This window comes from Pleurodeles waltl, chromosome 11 (genome assembly GCF_031143425.1).
Source record: "Pleurodeles waltl isolate 20211129_DDA chromosome 11, aPleWal1.hap1.20221129, whole genome shotgun sequence".
Lineage (NCBI taxonomy): Eukaryota > Metazoa > Chordata > Amphibia > Caudata > Salamandridae > Pleurodeles > Pleurodeles waltl.
The window spans coordinates 3,874,082-3,893,954 of NC_090450.1; the positions used below are offsets into that span (position 1 = coordinate 3,874,082).

General features: G+C 43.7%; 1 protein-coding gene across 2 annotated transcripts in view; it reads right to left on the bottom strand.

The window, feature by feature from the left end:
- LOC138265206 (probable cation-transporting ATPase 13A4) overlaps window positions 1-19,873 on the bottom strand; it is a 329,838-nt gene that overhangs the window by 191,742 nt on the left and 118,223 nt on the right. Inside the window, exons 10-11 of one of the 2 annotated variants that reach the window (XM_069212758.1) lie at window positions 18,168-18,338; window positions 7,779-7,936 (exon numbers count right to left, since the gene is read on the bottom strand). In XM_069212758.1, coding sequence (XP_069068859.1) covers window positions 7,779-7,936; window positions 18,168-18,338 — 329 coding nt within the window. The remainder of the gene's footprint in view (window positions 1-7,778; window positions 7,937-18,167; window positions 18,339-19,873) is intronic. The other variant, XM_069212759.1, reaches the window with a different exon arrangement.

The window sequence follows — 19,873 nt, forward strand, 5'->3', positions numbered from 1 at the left end:
TCTGCTGTGCAGACAGTGAAAAGCGCGATGGGTGCAACTGCACCCGTCGCACGGCCGCAACACCGCCGGCTCCATTTGGAGCCGGCTCCTATGTTGCGGCCCACATCCCCGCCAGCCCAGCGGGGATGTCCAAATGGGCACCGCAGGAGTGCGTTTGCATTGGCGGCCGCACAGCGGTTCCAGTGTTGTAATGAGGCCCTATATGTTGTAAATCATGAGAGTCCACACGTCTTTTGTAGGATTCTTGTTACAAGGCTAGTTTTGTTATTTCCCTGATATATTATATGTAGTGATAAAACTCTCATCCAGTAAAGTCAAGGTGTCGTACATGTCCCAGTTGTGGGCCGTGTTAGTTGTTCGATAGTCTTTTGGTGGTAACTGAATATCTGCATGCTTCCAAATTGTACGAAGAGAATTTTGATCCTGATAGTGTTAATCAGAAATACCCATGATAAGTCAAGTTATGTAGTCATGGTATCAAAGGACATATCACATTCTTGATATGATTATCACTGTTGGGATAAAAATCCTCCTTGTACATCTTATTAAAAATGATCCGCAATAAACTCACAAGGGTAACAAAAGATGCACTTGTCTGAATTTGTGCAAAAATGATATATAACTTCAACATCCACTCCTGTTAAAAATAATCAACTTCCCTCCACTTTGCAGCAATGTTTCTCATAACAAAAAAAAACAGGACAAGTCCACCAACGAAGAAAATTTAAACCTGATGAATTTGCTAAACAACTAACAGAGGACTTCCATTAAATCCAGAAGAGTCCAGATCCCAACCAGTAGGTAACATCAACAATTCTCTGAGTTTCATTAAGCGTAAACCTGACTTAACAGTGTCAGAGTGTTGTATGTAGGTCATTGCAGTTGCACACATATGCAAAAAAGGGAACAAATATATAATAGATTTCTGTTATATCAAGAACACTATACAAGATCAGTTTATTGGTTGTGAAAGATGAGGGCCCATGACAAATAAAATGTGCTCAATCTACCCTTACCTGGAACCAAGTAGCCAGACAGAGAAGTCCAAGGCCTTTTCAGGATGGTTGTTGTAGGTTAGTACTAGAGTGTATAGGCCTGCACATAACAACACTCAAAAAATCATCATCCAGCCAGTATTTGTACTTCTAAAAAGTACTGCATTGCACAGAGACTACTTACAACCACACATGGCAGGTGGAAATACCTATGAGGACACCATCTTAACAGCTTACTCCCCTAGTGAGCCCTTAATCCTTAAACCACAATATTTTACACATACTTGACACAAAGTGATGGAATGGAGCTATCAAATCAAAAGTCAGGTGTTTTGGCTTTGTCACATTATTGCCACAATGATAAAACCAGAAATATGTCATATTAAACTAATGCAAAACCACTAAAACCACTGATGATGGTCACATCTTCCAATAGCATTCATACTACACCGAAGGATTCACTGTTGACTTTTTGATTGTCAATAAAACACTTAGATATTCAATAACAGTTTCCATGATTTTTTTTTTCTTTTACACAAGGCAGATTTAGGGGCAAGCAATTGAGGTCCATGCACCAAAATTCTTTCTTTGGCCTTTTGAGTCATTTCTCCTGGGACTGTTACATTTGTCTCTTACGGCAATGCATCGTTCACAAGAAGTGTTTGTTTAGGGCCTCTGAACTATTTGGTGCTTCCTGGGTATTAGGCACTTCTCCTGGGTCCTAAGAAGTATCCCTTGGACACTAAACCAAAGTGCTTTCCCTGTGTGTACCCTCTAGGTCCTAGTTCTAGCCCTCTAATGTCTCTGAGAAGGTGTAAGTCCATGGGTGTTGATAAAAAAATCAGACATCCGTAAGTCCATGTTTGCAGTTGGGGGTCAGTTGTCGTCTCTCTTTCTATATGACATTCCTGCATTGTCACTCTCACAGTTCTAGACTTTTCTCTATTGTCTCTCCCTTGTGTAGCGGTGTTCAAGTAGGGTGCAGTATTCCAGAAGGTAGGCACCTCTGCCCAATGCTAGGGTAACATATCATTACTCCATCCATGCCCTACCCAGCCTGACAGCATTTTGGGATTTTTCAAGATGGTGCCTCCAGATGTTCTGTTGACAAACATAATTCCCGCCTCTAACTGCCACAGCTGCCTGGTCCCTTCCTCAAAGTCTGTGACTGGCTTCAGAGGTCGGGCTACCATTATTACCATGAGGTTGAGCCACTCCTGCCCAGGTGCAGGGTGATAACTAATTAGCAAATGCAAATTCTGTCTCCACCCTCTCCTCTCTAATTACTGGATAATGGCTCTATTGTGTTAGGAGGCCTTTGATCCTCCAGCAGGCCATCAGAGTAATTAACTTAGCCCAGCAAGGCTATTCAAAAGCCTAAATCTAATTAGGAGCCTAGTTGGAGGCAAGAGATAAAGAGATACATCTTGAAGTGCCACAAGGAGTACATATGTGTGGAATTCAATGTCCAATTTGCATTCGGTATACCATTTGTGGGTTACATGAGCCTCTAAGTCTAACTACGGTGAAATTGTAGTCTTGTGCAGATTTCACCCATAATGTACAATACGGCAAAACATTCTACATACTTCAGTGAAGTACTCCAAACGTACATATTCACACTATTAATGCCCTTATTGTAAGGCATGCACAGGTTAACATCAATCCTTCTGATCCAGGCTATTTGTTTGCAGATATCCTGCTAAGTTAGAAAATAGACACTAGTGCATCCTGAACACAAAAAGTTTTGAGTTTGAAAAACAAGTCCGCATAAATAACCGCACAGTATCAAGGATGTCCACTGTTCATGTTTGCGATATAGCATGATTTGCAACACTAAATTACCCAGTGTTGAGGGATAACATCTCTAGTATGATCCATTTCTGGAAATGTATGATTATAAATGCAGTTATCTCCTGTTTTTCAGATACTAAAAAAACAGGAAGTCCCCAGCCAGCCAAGAATTCAGGGATTGTGCTTAAGGATGTATGAGTGCTTGGTATGACTGTGTTCGTGTTTGGATTTGATTTGAGACATGGTAAGTCTTGGTGAAAGCAGAGTGACCAGATGGCAAAGTCAGCTGAAGCATGTAGACTAATCAGAGAGGAGAAAATCATTATTTTTCAGACATACCCTTTGTATGTTTTTTATCAACCAAATCGTTCCTGTGAATAAAATAATACACTTGCACTTAGGATACCGAAACTATTTTTTAACCCTATAGATATTATTTCCAATTCATGGGATTACCCACCACAAAGAGCTCCCCCAAAAGTGGGGTTAAGCCCACCCAGTAGAAACCTCAATACCGGATGATGACTCCATGATGAAGTATGCTACGTAGGGCTATGTGGGTGATAGTCCTTTCTTTTAAAAAAAAAACTGTGCTGTGATACAGGGATCAGAAGGTTTCCTCTCATTTAGTTAGTGACAAGTTAGTCGGTAGTCTCACACACTGACCCCACACACATGTGCACAACCATGTGCACACATGTTCATGTGCAACCAGCCCACAGCATATCACCCAAGCTGCACATCAGTGGTTCTTATCTTATTGGCTTTCAGCACTCCCAATCCTTCATAACAGCACCTAAAGTGAGATTGACTCAGAAGGTGATACCCAGTTATGGCAGAAGCTCATAAACCAGGCAGTCCAAAAGTGAAAAATCCAGGAGGACTAAATGGGTGGAACCCATCTCTCACAGTACCCTTTCTTTAGGGCACAACTATAATTAAAATAATTGCGTAGAAGGATGATGTTTGATTTTCCTCTTTCAGGAACAGCCCTTATGAATCTAAAATACCCCTATTGTGGGGAAGCCCTTTGATCCTCCTTCCGTCCAGCAGAGTAATTAACTTGGCACAGTGTGGTCATTTAAAGGCTAGAATTTAATTAGGATCTCAGTCAGAGAAAAATGATAATGTGCTAGAAGAATTGCAGGTAAGTCGAAATTACCAACAGTTCTGCATACAGGATCCCTATTTCCCAAAATATTGGTGCGCTAACCTAGTTTCTAGTCATTCCTATGGTAAAACTGTAGTCTGGTGCAGATTTCACCCATGGTATCCAAAATAGTGAAGTACCCCCATATTTCAATAAACCACTGGTCACAAGGTAGAGAGCACAGTATTTGAAAATTGGACATGTAGAAATTTAATGGTATCATGTCCCTGCAGTGAAAAGCCCTGAAAATCATTTTGTTAATCAAATACTTTACCTTAATGAGGTGTAAAAACTGATTCCAGATTAGAGATAATAGCCTGGGAGTGGGAATGTATTTTTTCCTCTGACAGGAAGACTAGCTGGAGTGGACCAAGGAACTTAGGTAACTTCAAAGCGGCCCATGCTATCAGAAGTAAATTTTGTCACATGGTACCCAGAAAGGCCAAGCCTTTGTCCCCATTGTCAGCTTGGAACCATGCCCTGTGGGAGAAAGATACCTTTCATAACAGGTTTTGAATGACCACAGAGGAGGTAACTGCTCATTACCTTGGCCAAACTAGTGGGGGTGGGGGCACACAAACTCTCTACTAGCAGAGATGGGTTTTCCCTTATTGGATTTTTGGAAGAAGGTGCACTGTGGGTTTGCTTACAGTTGAGCAAACAAGAACTGCTGCAAAAATGGCAATAGTTGACACTGGAAACTCCTAATCTATTGGTTCTTGCCTCCCATTGGGTCATTCAGCCCTTAGACGTGTACAACTATAGGAGGATGGGCATTAGTAGAATGTTTAGAAACATTTGGAAAACTCTTCCTCCAGAGCTTCATTGTGACCCATCGGAAAATGTATCCAACCAGCAGTTCCACAGCATTAGATTGGATTGCAGCTTTGTCTCTCTCAAAGATCCCAGCACCTCTGAAAAAATTAATGAGTTCTATTCTGCATTGGGACTTGGGAAACTTTCAGTGAGAAGTCTCTAATGGAACAGTGAGTATTTTCTTCTCAAAAAGAGTCAAGTCTCACTTTCCACTTGGACTTAGAAGAAATTTTAATGTTTACACAGTCAACACAGTTGCTTTCTGAAGTGGAACGTTTATCATGGAATCCCCCGTGGTCAGCCTGAAATTGTGCCAAGTTCCTAGTCTACTACATCTGGAGACAATCATTGGCACATAATGATATTTGGTGCTATTTTTTGCTTAAATCTTTAAAACATAATAGCTCTGGTTCCCCTCAGTGGATTTTAGATATTTCGGTGTCCTGTTTCCTATTATCATATTTCTCTTTTTATAAATTGTAGTGGGATATTTATGTTGTGTTGTTTAGTTTGTAACCGTTTTTGTACTTCTAAATGCTTTACACAGTTATCTAAAATGTTGCATGTCTGCTCTGTTCCATAGCTGCTGGTTGTTGAACTCAGCTTTACATTGTTGCAACTTTTGACTGGACCTAACAGGTTAGTTTACCTTATTACTACCATTCACCCCAACTAATTACTTGTCATGCATTTTTAAAGAAAACATACACGATATATCAACATAAAGGGATTTTTGATCAGCCTGTTTCTTCCATTGGTCTCCTGAATTGTCATTATATTTGCTTCAGCCAACCACAGCAAGCTGCATTGGTTAGTGGGTCAGTCCATTTTACCATTGGCTCCCGTCACTTTGAGTGACTGCACAGAGGTTCCTTTTTAATCATATTTCTGGAAAATATATTAAAAAAGGGCTATTGGTATTGCTTGCACTTTGGGTGCTCAGTTACAGGATCATTTCTATATTGTTTCCTTTTTAAAGTTGATGTTAGAAACTGAAAGTGTTTTAGTGAACAAGTGACATTTTAGCTGCCTGAAAATTGAGCACTTGATTGAGTGCTGGTTTCTTCTTGTCAACTCCACAAACATAATGGTAAAATACACTGTACAATAAAAGGCTTGTTTTTAGTTAAATGAAAATCACTAGATCACTAACAAAACACCCACCTCAGTGAATATTGTTTCCATTTGTTAGTTATTTTTTCTGTATTAGAAATGTATGCTGGACACATGTGGGTGACAGTTTGGTTTCTTTTTTGATTGTTTTGTGAACTATATTTTAAATTAAAAATGTAAAACTAAATCACTGTTGCACCAGCATGCCAAAGCCAGATCTATTGATTTTCCCAATGCCTTTTTTGCAGTCTTTCAAACTATAAAGACGGAAAGCTTCTTCATAGTCTTAACATTTACAAGCAGCTCCTTCCCGTCCAAATTAAAAATATTTGTATAGAAGATGGGATAGGACACTGCAGACCGGTCCTTGTGGTGTCAAGTCCCCCAAGGATTAAAACTGTCCCCCATGCTGTTCAATCTTTTCAGGGGGCTAAAGGTAACCTTTGGTGAAGATGTACCACACTTCAACATGTTCCTTCAGAACACACAATCCCGGAGAGTCAAACTTCTCCCAAATATGAGCTCACAGGAAAAATAATTCTTAATATTCACATTGAAACCTTCCATCAGAAAACAAAATAAGGGTCTGAATTCTTATCTGAAGATGGCCTTAAAATGATTATTACCTTACAAAAAATACAAACAAGCAAAAAAAAGCCAACCTCAACTTAAAATGGTAAAGCACAACAAATAAGTTTAATAGATCCTGTGGTTTCGAAACTCTCCTCATAAGGACGATTAAGGAACTCATTCTTTCTACAGACTTCTTTGCATCTTCTGCCACTTGAAAGCAAATAGGAAGCATTTGCAATAGGCATTGTGGCTGTATGTATGCTTCAAGCTAATTGAAATGCACAGTACTTCTTTGAAGGCATTCTCTCTTAGTGAGGAATCAAACAGTCAAGGTTTAATCTTGTAGGGTGGTTTGATATAAAAAAGAAACAAGTACTGGTTATTTATTTGGGGCATCTTGCAGACGATCATCATTACTCTCACTGTGTCAAGTCAATTGTGATCCTGTTTCCTCAAAGTCTGTAATCCCTGGTGACATTCTCTCTGTACAGGGTGATAATTACCTCCAGACATACTTTGGCCATATTATGCCTCGTCAGTGATGTTCATCTTGGGACCTATCAGAAAATTAATAACTAAACTCAAGTAAGGACATACCTCCTTGCCTGCTGGTTGGAGTGAGCAGAATAATTCTAGGATGTGACCCTTAGTAATAATATGTGCCTGAGCTTAATTCATGCGTTTCATCTACCACTTCTTGTTCCTCTCTCCTGGAGCTGAACAGAATGCTCTCTACACAGATGCAATGGCACATACAAAGTTAGAAAGCAGGTATTCTAAACTCAGGCCACTCTGGGTCTGTGAATCCAAGTCAGTGGCCAGCAGAAATGTCAGGGATTGATAAATTAATAAATTAACTGTTGAGTGGCGGCAGACAGGAACCTTATTATCAATCTTACTTTGTCAGTACAAAAACTGGCAATGGGCTAAGATATATCTCTTTGTGAGCAAAAAGGGCTAAGATATATCTCTTTGTGAGCAAAAGTTGGAATGAGATCTTTACTTTGATTATGTACTTATACTTATTAACGTATGTTCATCCTATAAACAGAGGATTATCCAGTAGGATAGGTGGCCACTACAGCAGTAATTTGTGAGTTAACAAGTTGATATTTGATTAATCAGATACCCTCAATTTGGCACCTGCATTGTCTGCGTTGTGAAACAGGATGTTTTTTGCATTTTGCTGATATGGGAACAAGGGGCATTGAATTGAGTAGCAACCAAACAGTTGTTGTCTGTCAATATGACCAGAGGTAGAAAAAAATCTAGATTCAGGGAAAGAGCTATATCTGTGTGCTATGATTGATGCCATGCTTATCTGAAATTTGACTTACCCCATTCCTTGTGTGCACGATCACTGAATAGGTAACTCCAATAAGGGAAATGACCAGAAGAGCGAGGAGGAATCTGATTGCATCTCTGTATAGTTTGGCATCAACCGGCTTTGAGTAGAGAATGGACCTCACCAAATCACCCTTAGCTGTATTGAATCCTAAAAAGAAAGATTATTGCAAATATATATAAAAAAATGGGAATTTCATTTACTTTATTGAACAAAATGTTGAGCATGTAAAGTATACTTTGAAAGATTAACTCATGTTTTATGTATATCCCTTTTCAGTTTCCCAGTACATCTTTTGGTCTATCCTAAACGGAAAGCATGGAAATCAGGTGCAAGAAATGTAATACATCATGTTGGTATTTTTTCATGGTGAAAATTGTAGAATTTCATAGTTGGAATATGGACTACTGCAATACTTGTCTATGAATAAAGTTGTGCTTCTTTGGTGGTGTTAACATATGTCATGTGGGCCTTATTATGATTTTGGTGGGTGTAAAAGCCTGTCCTCCGAAGTCCCGATTGGTAGGTTGCCACCAGTGTGGCAGCCTCCCCGCCAGGCCCATTACAAGTTTCCCACTGGGTCAGCTGGTGGAACCTCGGTTTCTGCCCACTGGCCCAGTAGGAAACGGCCTACAGCATTGTCGCTGTCTCGTAAGAGAGCCAGCGTCAATGTTGCAGCGTGTAGGGTGCACCAGCACCCGTTGCAATGACTGTGCTGGCCTGGGGATGGGGGCCTCTGTACTGCCCACGCCAAGTCGCAATTTTCACTATCTGCAAATCAGACAGTGGAGTCAGGGGGACCCTTGTACTGCCCATGCCAATGCCAATTGCATGGGTACTGCAAGGGCCCCATTGGGGCCCCTTGCACCCCATCTCTGCCAGCATTTTCATGGCAGTGTTACCACCATGAAACCGTTGGAGGAGAAGGGGGTCGTTCACTACTAGTCAGCCCAAAGTAACATTTATGCTGTTGTGCTTGATTAAAAAATGCACTAGCATAGGCCCCTTGCTTTCCAAATTTCCGACATTTATACAGTAATGTATGATGATTTTTGGCACAAATCATACTAGAGTACCTGCACACACCGGACTGTTCAGTCTGTGACAAGATTTCAGAGGTGTCATTGCTTACATTAGTTAGCTCCAGCTTTTATTGGTGGGGGCCAATCAGACAGATTAATCTTTTGTAGCCACACTTTATCAAGGACTATGAAAAGACCTAACGGATGCACAGAAAAATCAAAGACACCATGGAGGATTCTTCTAACCCAGAGATTTGTTTATAAAGAACCCAATGCAGTAAAGTCCACTGAGGAACCAATGCAGAATAGGAACATCTGAAAGACTCTCACTTCAAAAGAGAAAATGAAGATAGCAGAATTAATTATTGATCTACTCTGCAGTCTGCAAACAAAGTGTCCAAGACTATCCTCAGATGCTGGACCCGACCGGGCCCATCCATAAATGGCAAACCTAGGTATTAACACCTGCAGGATCTTTAAGGTTGTTGGCACTATTAAATGGTATGCCATTTTGATGTTTTATGGAGCATTCATTTCACTCTTTGCCCAAACGTCCTGAAAAAGGAGAAAGGAGAAGCCATTTTGGGAAACAGTGGTAAAGCTCTGTTCAAGCAAGGTGTTTGTCAAGAAGCAACAGATTTAGTGAATCCTCTATAAAATTAACATATTGAATAGATAAGTTTTGATCTCTCTGACGCCCGTACCCGCCCATAGATTTTATGAAAGTATTTGCTTCGTAAACATAATCCTCAGATTGATAGTGGAAACAGAAGGTTATTTCTGTCCTCAAGGTGATGATATAAAGTATTTTCCAGATCAAGGTCAGAAGCAGGGTATGGTCCTAACTTGTGGATTGTTGAAGACAGAATCGTCTTCCTCCCTATCCCAGAATTTTATAAAGACTTCAAAGATATGTTCAGTAAGAAAGGGGTCGACTAATTACCATCACAGTTGTCATATGACTGTCCAATTGATCTTCTGCCAGAAGTTGAAAATTCCCTATGGACACATCTATCATAGAAAAATGAAAGAAGATGAAATGCTTTCTAGTTACTTTAAGGAAACTCTACTAGGGGGATGCATTCAATATATGTAGGAGGCTGGCCTGGTTTGTGGTGGGTACCAGAGGTAGTTACACCTTTTACCAGGTCCATTTATCCCTTATTAGTGCATTTAGTCAGTGTCTAGAAGCCAGTGCTCTCTTGTGGTAGTGTGGACGAGCATCCAAAGCCTAACTAGGAGACATGCAAATCTCATGCAATATCACTATAAACACACAGTACTTACACGCATGAAAGAAAATACTTAGTGGTACAACATTAAGTTACTTTATTTTAGTGACACATTTGCAAAATACACCTTAGAGACTATACTCTCTTAGGAGGTAAGTAATATACCCAATATATATACACTAGTATCCAACACAGGTAAGTACACAGTCAGAAAACAGTGCAAATAGTGAAAATCACAATAGTTAGAAATAGGCCTAGGGGGAACACAAACCATATACTAAGAAAATGGAATGCGAAAGTCGGTTTCCCATCTAGGTAAGTGTAGTGTGTAGAGGGGAACTGGGAGTGTAAGAAAACACCAAAGGTAAGTAATAGAGTAAAGGAGCAGGAGTAAATTCCTGAAACACACAAGAAGTCGTGATAGAAGATTATGCAAGAACCAGAAGAGACTGCAAGACACCAACAGTGGATTCCTGGACCTGAAGACCTGTAGAAGAAGGAGATCAAGTCCAAGAACCAAAGAAGAGTCCAGGAAGAACAGGAGCCCCTCCTAATCCGGATGAAGGTGCAAAAGTGGAACCACCGGTGAAGAAACTCAGCCATTACTGTACCCAGGAAGATGGATGCGGGTTCCTGATTGGTGCAGATGATGTCCCACGCCGGATGGATGAATGCAGTCTGATTTGCGTCACAGGATTCTGACCACAAGCCTTGGCAGATGCAAAGCTCATTGTTGGAGGAAAATGGCGCTGCCCAGACCTGGAAGGACCAGGTCCATTCTACCCAGGAGGAGGAGTCAGAGGGGGCCCTCTGCAGTCCAGAGAGCCCTCAGAGGACCAGGCAGCATGACAGGAGTCCCACAAGACGAGGACGAATGAAGTGCAAATGGAGGCCCAAACTGCATGCTAACAAAGGGTTCCACGATGCCGTAGAACGCCTCAGGAAGCTGTGCATCACAGGAGGTAGTGCTGTGGGCCGGAGCTGTGCTCTGCATGAAGGACTTCGTGGAAGGTCGCACACAAGCCTTGGCAACTGCAAAACATGCGGTGCATGGGGGTAATGTCTTGCGTGGCAAGGCAAGCCCTTACCTCCACCAAAGTTGGACTGCTGGAGGTCTGGACCGTCTGGACTATTTCAGACTACCACCCATGTCGCTGGATCCATGCACTTCACCAGGAGAGGGGACCCAAGACACAGGTCGTTGCTGCAGAGGCTACCTGCTGGATCAGGGAAGTGATTCCCTCACTCCCCAGGAGATTCCTTTGCTCTTCTGGTGCAGGACGAAGACTTGAAGCCCTCTGAGGATGCATGACCGGGAAACAGTTGCAGTTGCTGGCAGGAGCTGAAGTTACAATGTTGCAGAAGTTGTCCTCGATTCTTTGTTGCAGTTTTGTACAGTTCATGGAAGTCCAGATGCAGTGTCTTCGGTAAGAAGGTGAAGTAAAGGATGAAGAGGATTCCTGCTGGAGTCTTGCCATCCAAATCTGAAGAACCACCCAGAGGAGAGACCCTTAATAGCCCTAGAAGGGGGATTGGTCACCTAAACATGTAAGGACCTATCAGGGGAGGGCTCTGACATCACCTGCTGGCACTGGCCACTCAGATGCTCCCAGATGCTCCCAAAGTTCCCTGACCATCCTGAAAACAAGATGGCAGAACACAGGGACCCTCTGGAGGAGCCCCGAGCACCACCCATGGGGTGGTGATGGACAGGGGAGTGGTCACTCCCCTTTCCTTTGTTTAGTTTCACACCAGAGCACGGACTTGGGGGTCCCTGAACCGGTGTGCACTGGATTATGCAAGGAGGGCACCATTCGTGCCATTCAAAGCATTTCCAGAGGCTCTGGGAGGCTATCCCTCCCATGCCTGTAACACATATTTCTAAAGGGAGAGGGTGTAACACCCCTCTCCCAAAGGAAGTCCTTTGTTTCTGCCTTCCTGAACTCAAGCTGTACAAGCAGAAACCTGTCTGTGATGTGGCCGAAGCTGGGGCTGCTGGAAAACCTTAGAAGGCTGGTTTGGCAATACTGGGGGTCCACTGTGGAGCCCCCAGAGTGCAAGGAATTTTACAACCAATGCTAGATTCAGTATTGGGGTATAATTCTGAGATGTTAGACACCTCACATGGCCATATTCGGAGTTACCACTATGTAGCTAGACTTCAGTAGTGACCTATATCTAGTACACATATAAAATGGCATCCCTGCACTCACGAAGTCTGGGAAATTCGTCCTGGATGACGTGGGGGCACCTCTGCTAGTGCAGAGATGCCCTCACATACAGGTACTTTGCACCCAGCATTCAGGACTGGAAGGCAATACATGTAGGTGACTTATGAGTGACCTAGTGCAGTGTAAATGACAGTGAAAGGGTGCATGCACACACCCCGACATACATGCCCACAGCCACACACATTGTCAGGCACGCACACCCACATTCAAACATACACGCACGCATCCATACAAACATACCCACAGCCATACACGCACTCATTCCCATACACACAACACCCCCGTAAGCATAAACGCACTCACACACCCCCTCTACATGCACACACGCACACCCCCATGCACGCACACAACACACAACACCCCCCCACCCCCCCCTCCCCTAACGGACGATCGACTTACCTGTTCCGTCGATCCTCCGGGAGGGGATGGGAGCCATGGGGGCAGCTCCGCCGACACCGCCACGCCAACAGAACACCGCCACAGCGAATCTCAGGACGTGATTCGCTGGGCGGTGTTCTGTTGGCGTGGCGGTGGAGGTGGAGCAACCTCCACTTCCCCGCCGCCCGCAAGTATGGCTGTTGGCGGCTCTCCGTCCGAATAACGATGGAGAGCAGCCAACAGTCATAATACGCCGAGCGGCAAACCGCCTGCACAGGCGGTCTTACGCACGGCGGTCCCTCGGCGGTCTGGCAAAAAGACCGCAGAGGTCGTAATGACCCCCTTATTCCCTTATAGGTTGAGTCCAGTAGAAACAACTGAAGGGTAAGGTGATGCAGGTCTCAGGACCAGATTTCAACATCCAGTAAAATTTTACCTGGCTGGTAGGGCCCCAGTACATAGTTGTCCTCACTGTCCCTGGTGAAGAATGTGGGAGCCACAGATGCTGATTTTGCTGCTTGGACGGTGCTGGTGTGGAAAGGGATGAAAAAATTCAACAATGGGGCCAATGAAATGGCTTGTTGAAGATACTGCAGAGCTCACTTACGGTACACTGTGAAACAAAAGTAGTGGTAGCCCGACTGGCCACCAACAAGCCTTGGTAGTAGCAAACACAGCCTTCATTACTTTAACATCCTGGAGTCTGGGAAAAATAGTAGCCGCCTGAAACTTGCATGAGGTAAGGACCATGAATACCACAATGAACTAGACAATTTCCTTCTGGGCAATCCCTTGGCAGGCCCGATGTGCAGTGATGGTTTGATTACGGGAGTGTAATTTCCCTGCAGGAACCAGGAGACAAGTACCTCTAGTCCTAGGGAGCTCTGGAGCTGCCTTACACTTGTGTTAATATTGAAACAATCAATGTCAATGTATGCTATGATACGCATGCACATAATAATGAAATCACATTGCTATTGTGGTATTTCCCCATAATGAACTTTCTGTCAACCCCGATCCCAAAGTAGGTGATCAGGCAGTCTCTGAAATCTAGGCCTGAGGCTGACTGACAGATCACGAGGCCCTCCTGTATTTGTTATCAACGCCTTATTTATAACTCCGAGACTACATTCTTGACCAAAAAAGGAATGTCTACATCATTTTATGGTACTCAGAGAAATGTATAAAACACCATTCCAAACTGATGTATATTGAAACAGTCCTTAGACTCTCATTCTGTAACTGTTCTCCTGATCGTAATGTTTAATTAAACAAACTGTTCCTGCTTTGCCTAAGGCCTCTTGTCTTTTCATTTTCTTTTTCAAGGTAAATTCACATTCAAGTAATACTTGCTGAGTGGTTCATGCAGTTGCAGAATGGGTGTCAGGGGTGCCTCTTAAATTCTAGATTTAGGTGTATTAGGGGTGTGAGTACAATTAGCCAATGGATTACTAGCCCCAGTGCCTAACCAGCTCCTGAGGTCACCGCATCCGGGGGTGTGTGCCACCTTTATTCCCAGAACCCTCTCTTACATCACTTTTAAAAATGGCAGGACCCATCCTCAGCTGTACAGACCAGGTAGCCCACCTTAGGGGTGCGGTTAGCCTTCTGTCAGTGTATGCCTCCTGATTACTTAATTTTCCCATGTGCCTGGGTGGAAATGTGCCTAGAGGTCCTCTAGGAGGAAGCCTGCTTGCATATTAGAGGCAGTGAAAGCAATGAAGTTCACCTCCTTTATATGCCACTTCACTAGCCATCCGTCCGGAAGGGAAGTGACACCTCCTACCAGGCAGGCCTTTGCTTCTGACTCCTGGGAATGTTCACACCTCCTGGCAGGGGGAAAGATTTCTGTCTCAGCAGTAGCAGTTGAAGGCTGCTGCCAGGCCAAAGAAAGGGCTGGAGCAACCAGGTAGGTAACCTCAAAGTGAGCCACATGGGTGCATGGTACATTAAATCTGACTTTGGGAAAAAGTGGGATTTGATGAGACAAGCTGTTTGATACAAAACATGAAATGTTTTAGAGGGACCATAATGGAGCTGGCAACATCAGGGGGCCTGGGTGCCAGCCCATGATATCCCATGGCACCTGACGACTTATAGTAGCCCTTTATCGAAGGGGACTACCATAGGGGCACATAAGCTTGCACTTATATGTCCACACCTTTCATATAATGCACCCAGACCCTGCCTCCTGAGCTTGGGAGGCCAACCTTAGGGGTGACTGGCGTATGTTAAAAATATTGCTTTGATCTTGCCATACATGGAGAAGGCACCATTGAGTTTGAGCAGTTTGCACTTCTCATGCAGTCTGCAATGACAGCTGTCATCCTTTTACTTGGGTCACTCTGGGTGGCACAACTAGTGCTTCATGCTCCGGTGACCCATTTAAATTCCATGCCCTGGGTACGACTGGTACCATTTACCAGGGACTTATAAATGGGTTTAAGTCCTTTCCAATTGGGGTTACCGATTCAGATGCATATAATGTTAGGGAGGAAGCACTGGCACTGGAGGCTGATTAGCAGGTTCCAGTGCAATTTTTGAGTCATAGCCATCAGAATTGGAAAAATAAAGTGTGGGGTTGCTCATACTTAAAATGAACTTTAGGACACTCTTTGTTTGGTAAGATAAAAAAATGTTTATTCAAAGTAACCAACTGTGTTTTCTGAGGTCAATGTTTTTGATAACAAAATATATATGGACCAAGATAAAGAAAAATCAGGTCAAGATTGTCCATCTTCGAAATCAGTGGACGGTTTCTAAGATTCACTCATTTCTAAGGAGAGTTAGTGAAAAGGTTCTCAAAGTTTGTGAGGCCTATCCCTTGACTTGCACAAAGAAGGTCCTATTTGATGGGACAAAGAATAAGAGAGAGCATTTCAAAGATGTGAAGAGATCTTCACTCCAGCACCTCCTATAAAAGATCCAGATAATGAATTACCCTTTATCCTGGAACAGATGTTTCTTCTTATGCAGTTGGTGCTATTGTGTCCCCCTAAAGATCCAGAGACTGGTTCTTTACATCCGGTAGCCTAATTCTCCAGAACCATTAATGCTCAAAAAATTGAATTATACAATCTATGACAGAGATATGGCTGTAAAAGATGCTCAGGCTCATTGTCAACTTTACTGTGAGGGTGCTCCACACAATTTAGACAGATCATAAAATTGTATGCTACCAAAAGCCAATGGAATTCATGACCCCAAGACATTCAAGGTGGTCTATCTTCTTTTCCCGGCTCAAGTATAAGATCACTTACAGACCTGGTAATAGTTGTGGAAAAGCAGATGGTTTGTGCAGACAATAAGATGAGCAAAGACTGATGATCAATCACACATCATGTGTGGCCACAGCAGGAAGAACAAGAGTTTGCTATAGTCCTTAAAAAAGAGATATCAGACTCTCAAATTAAAAGAATGGATTTCACAATGCCTACAACACCAAGTGATAAAAAGGGAGCTTTTGCCACATTAAGGGAAAGATTTACATCCTGGATTCAATATTACAAGAACCAGTCATAAAATAGAAATATGCATCCTTGGTAGCAGAACATCCAAGAATTCAGAAGACACACAACTTGCTAATCAGACTATTTTGGTGGCCACAAATGAGAGAACTCTGAACAATGTGGTAAATAACACAGCATCCATGCACAGAGGACGGTCCCTTGATGAATGCCTATTGGAATTGTTGTGGGCTGCAACCATTGCTTACCCCACCAGATTTACCTTCATCAGAAGGAAGGACTGTTCTGTTGATAATTGTCAACTATCTCAGGAAAACATTGAAAACAGGATACTTTTTTCACTGGAAAACGTCTAACTGCTCCCACACTTGTATGGGCATTTCGCAAGGAAGTTGTCAAATTGCACTGACTTCCCTATGTCATTATTTAAAACAGAGAGTCTGAATCCCTAGATCGACTTTGGAAATCCCTTTTGAGAAAACTTGGGGTATTGTATTTTGTGCCCACAAGTTATCATCCCCAAACAGAGACAGAAAGTGCAAATCAAACTCTTGAACAATATCAAAGGTGATTTTTATGAACGATTCAGAAAGATGGGTATAGTACAGTCTGACTGCAGACTTTTCATACAATATCACTTCACAAACCTCCCTGGTTAGTTTCCATTTTTTCTCTCCAGGATCTCTTTCTCACATTTGGCCATCTACCTTTCCTTCCTGCTAAGCTAGAGTCAATTCAGACTCCATTCTAAGGCACACTTAGGTCCAGGATTCAGCAACAGCGCATGTGAGAAAGGCTTTCATGCAGCACAGTTTTTGGTTTAAACATGCAATCGCGTGTCAGTATTTCAGACAGGGGAGAAGGCCTGGCTGCACACTCAAAGTGTCAAAACCTTTCATACAATTGTCTGAATTTTTCCTTTCTTCACTTCTTCAAGAAGGAGTCGAACAACAGTTTCTGACTGACATTTTTTGGCTCCCTCATCCTAATCCAAAACCCCACACTGAGAGCTTCAGCTTGGTTTTTGATCAGGCCCGACACTGAGAGCTCCAGCTTGGTTTTTGATCAGACCTGACACTGAGAGCTCCAGCTTGATTTTTGATCAGACCCGACACTGAGAGCTCCAGCTTGGCTTTTGATCAGACCCGACACTGAGAGCTCCAGCTTTTTTTTGATCAGACCCGACACTGAGAGCTCCAGCTTGGTTTTTGATCAGACCCGACACTGAGAGCTGCAGCTTGGTTTTTGATCAGACCCGACACTGAGAGCTCCAGCTTGGTTTTTGATCAGACCCGACACTGAGAGCTGCAGCTTGGTTTTTGATCAGACCCGACACTGAGAGCTCCAGCTTGGTTTTTGATCAGACCTGACACTGAGAGCTCCAGCTTGGTTTTGATCAGACCCAACACTGAGAGCTGCAGCTTGGTTTTTTATCAGACCTGACACTGAGAGCTCCAGCTTGGTTTTTGATCAGACCCGACACTGAGAGCTCCAGCTTGTTTTTTGATCAGACTGGACACTGAGAGCTCCAGCTTGGTTTTTGATCAGACCGGACACTGAGAGCTCCAGCTTGGTTTTTGAACAGACCGGACACTGAGAGCTACAGCTTGCAGGTTTTAGATCAGAAGGTGAAAGAAAGTCTATCTGCTGCTTTCTCTTCAGTGATTATAGTTGACTTGTTTTCAATTTTTGTTATTTTCGCTGCCTGCTCTTTCTGTTTTCTTTTGGCCCCAGTCATCATTTTGCAATAGCTATTGAACATGTTCCTTAAAGGTGGGATAGCAATGCAAACAAGGCAGAAGAGGCAATGAAACATGGAGGTCAGGAGGTGGAAGTGGGGGCCTGCATCATTTTCCTGGAGGAGTGGAACAAGCAAACTACTTTACATGCATTTAAGGAGTAGACTCATTTAAATGTTAATTAACCTATTTGCTTTGTCCATACCTGTAGTATACCTTTCTAACTAAAAGATCAAATCTATAGTGATCATCAGAAATACAGTTTCCTTTACTATAGGACTAAAGGAATGGTAATGGCCTCTATGAACTCACCAGTCTGAAGAACAACTGCCTTTGCTGGTCCCACACCCGATGCTTTTGACTGTATTAGCTCTGTCCCACAGAATAAGACATGCTTTTTGTAATCCTCTTCACTGTGGATTTTCCATGGAACAGAGTTGTTGATGGTCGGCAGGGGGACCTTTGTGACTGGAATGCTCTCACCTTTGAGATTAAACAGGGTGATATTAGACATAGGACTGACCATAACATCATCTTTCTCTCATACTCTGCAATTCTGGGCTCCTTGCCAAAACTGTTAGAAACCATTCTATGGCAATAAAACACTGTAGTAGTTCTACATGTTGTTTGATTTCATATATTTCAATGAATACATTTTAGCAGCATATTCTGTGTTGATGAAAAACAAACCTAAATTTTCACCCTTTGCAGAGACTTAGAGGTGGAAGATTAGATTTCCAAAGAAGAATGTCTTGATGGGAAAATATGGTTTCACCATAGGATGTGCGTTTTGACACGTTTGAAGAGGAGGCGTTTGCAGGAAGTGACCTTTACTTGTCAGGTTCCTTTCTGGGCTGTGTAGAGAGATGTCACTGTTAAAGTGTGAAGGAGGCATACAAGATTAAAACCCAAAACGTTGAATTTGATCTGGATTCTGATGCGAAGCCACTGAATCGCTTTATGAGCAGAGATTACTTTGGGGGTCATTCTGACCCTGGGCGGCGGCGGAAGCCGCCGGCCTGGCTGGAACCGCCAGAATACCGCTGCGCGGTCAAAAGACCGCCGCAGGTATTCTGGGTTTCCCGGTGGGCTGGCGGGCGACCGGCAGAAGGCCGCCCGCCAGCCCAGCGGGAAACACCCTTCCATGAGGATGCCGGCTACGAATGGAGCCGGCGGAGTGGAAGGGGTGCGACGGGTGCAGTTGCACCCGTCGCGATTTTCAGTGTCTGCATGGCAGACACTGAAAATCATGGTGGGGCCCTGTTACGGGGGCCCCTGCAGTGCCCATGCCATTGGCATGGGCACTGCAGGGGCCCCACGGCACCCCATACCGCCATCCTGTTCCTGGCGGCCAAAACCGCCAGGAACAGGATGGCGGTATGGGGGTCGGAATCCCCATGGCGGCGCAGCAAGCTGCGCCGCCATGGAGGATTCCCCAGGGCAGCGGAAAACCGGCGGTACACCGCCGGTTTTCAGTTTCTGACCGCGGCTGTACCGCCGCGGTCAGAATGCCCAAGGGAGCACCGCCAGCCTGTTGGCGGTGCTCCCGCGGTCATTGGCCCTGGCGGATTTTACCGCCAGGGTCAGAATGACCCCCTTTGTCGATTTTGAGTCTCCAGGTTAATCCTAAGGGTGCATTTTGGGCTGTTTAAAGATGATCTTATATAGGCACCCATATACAGTAGCATATCATGTAATTTAATACCTTGTTATCTTTCTAACTATAACTATTTTGGGCAGACTGTCATGCCCGGGAGGTACACAGCGGCCACTGCTGGTACAGGAAAGAAGCTGTTTCCTGCCATGGACCGGTGAGTTGGGATCCTGCCCTGAAGATACATTACCTGCTCATTTGCTGTGGAGGCTGATACTGCCTACATTGCTCCTTATTTGCCACTTCTCTGGACAAAGTCATCCCCCACTGGTCCTCACCATTGACCCCACAAGGGGGAGAGTACCTACAGCTGCAAGCTATGACCTGGAGCAGCCTGTTCTTTCTGGGATCCCCTGCCTTCCGT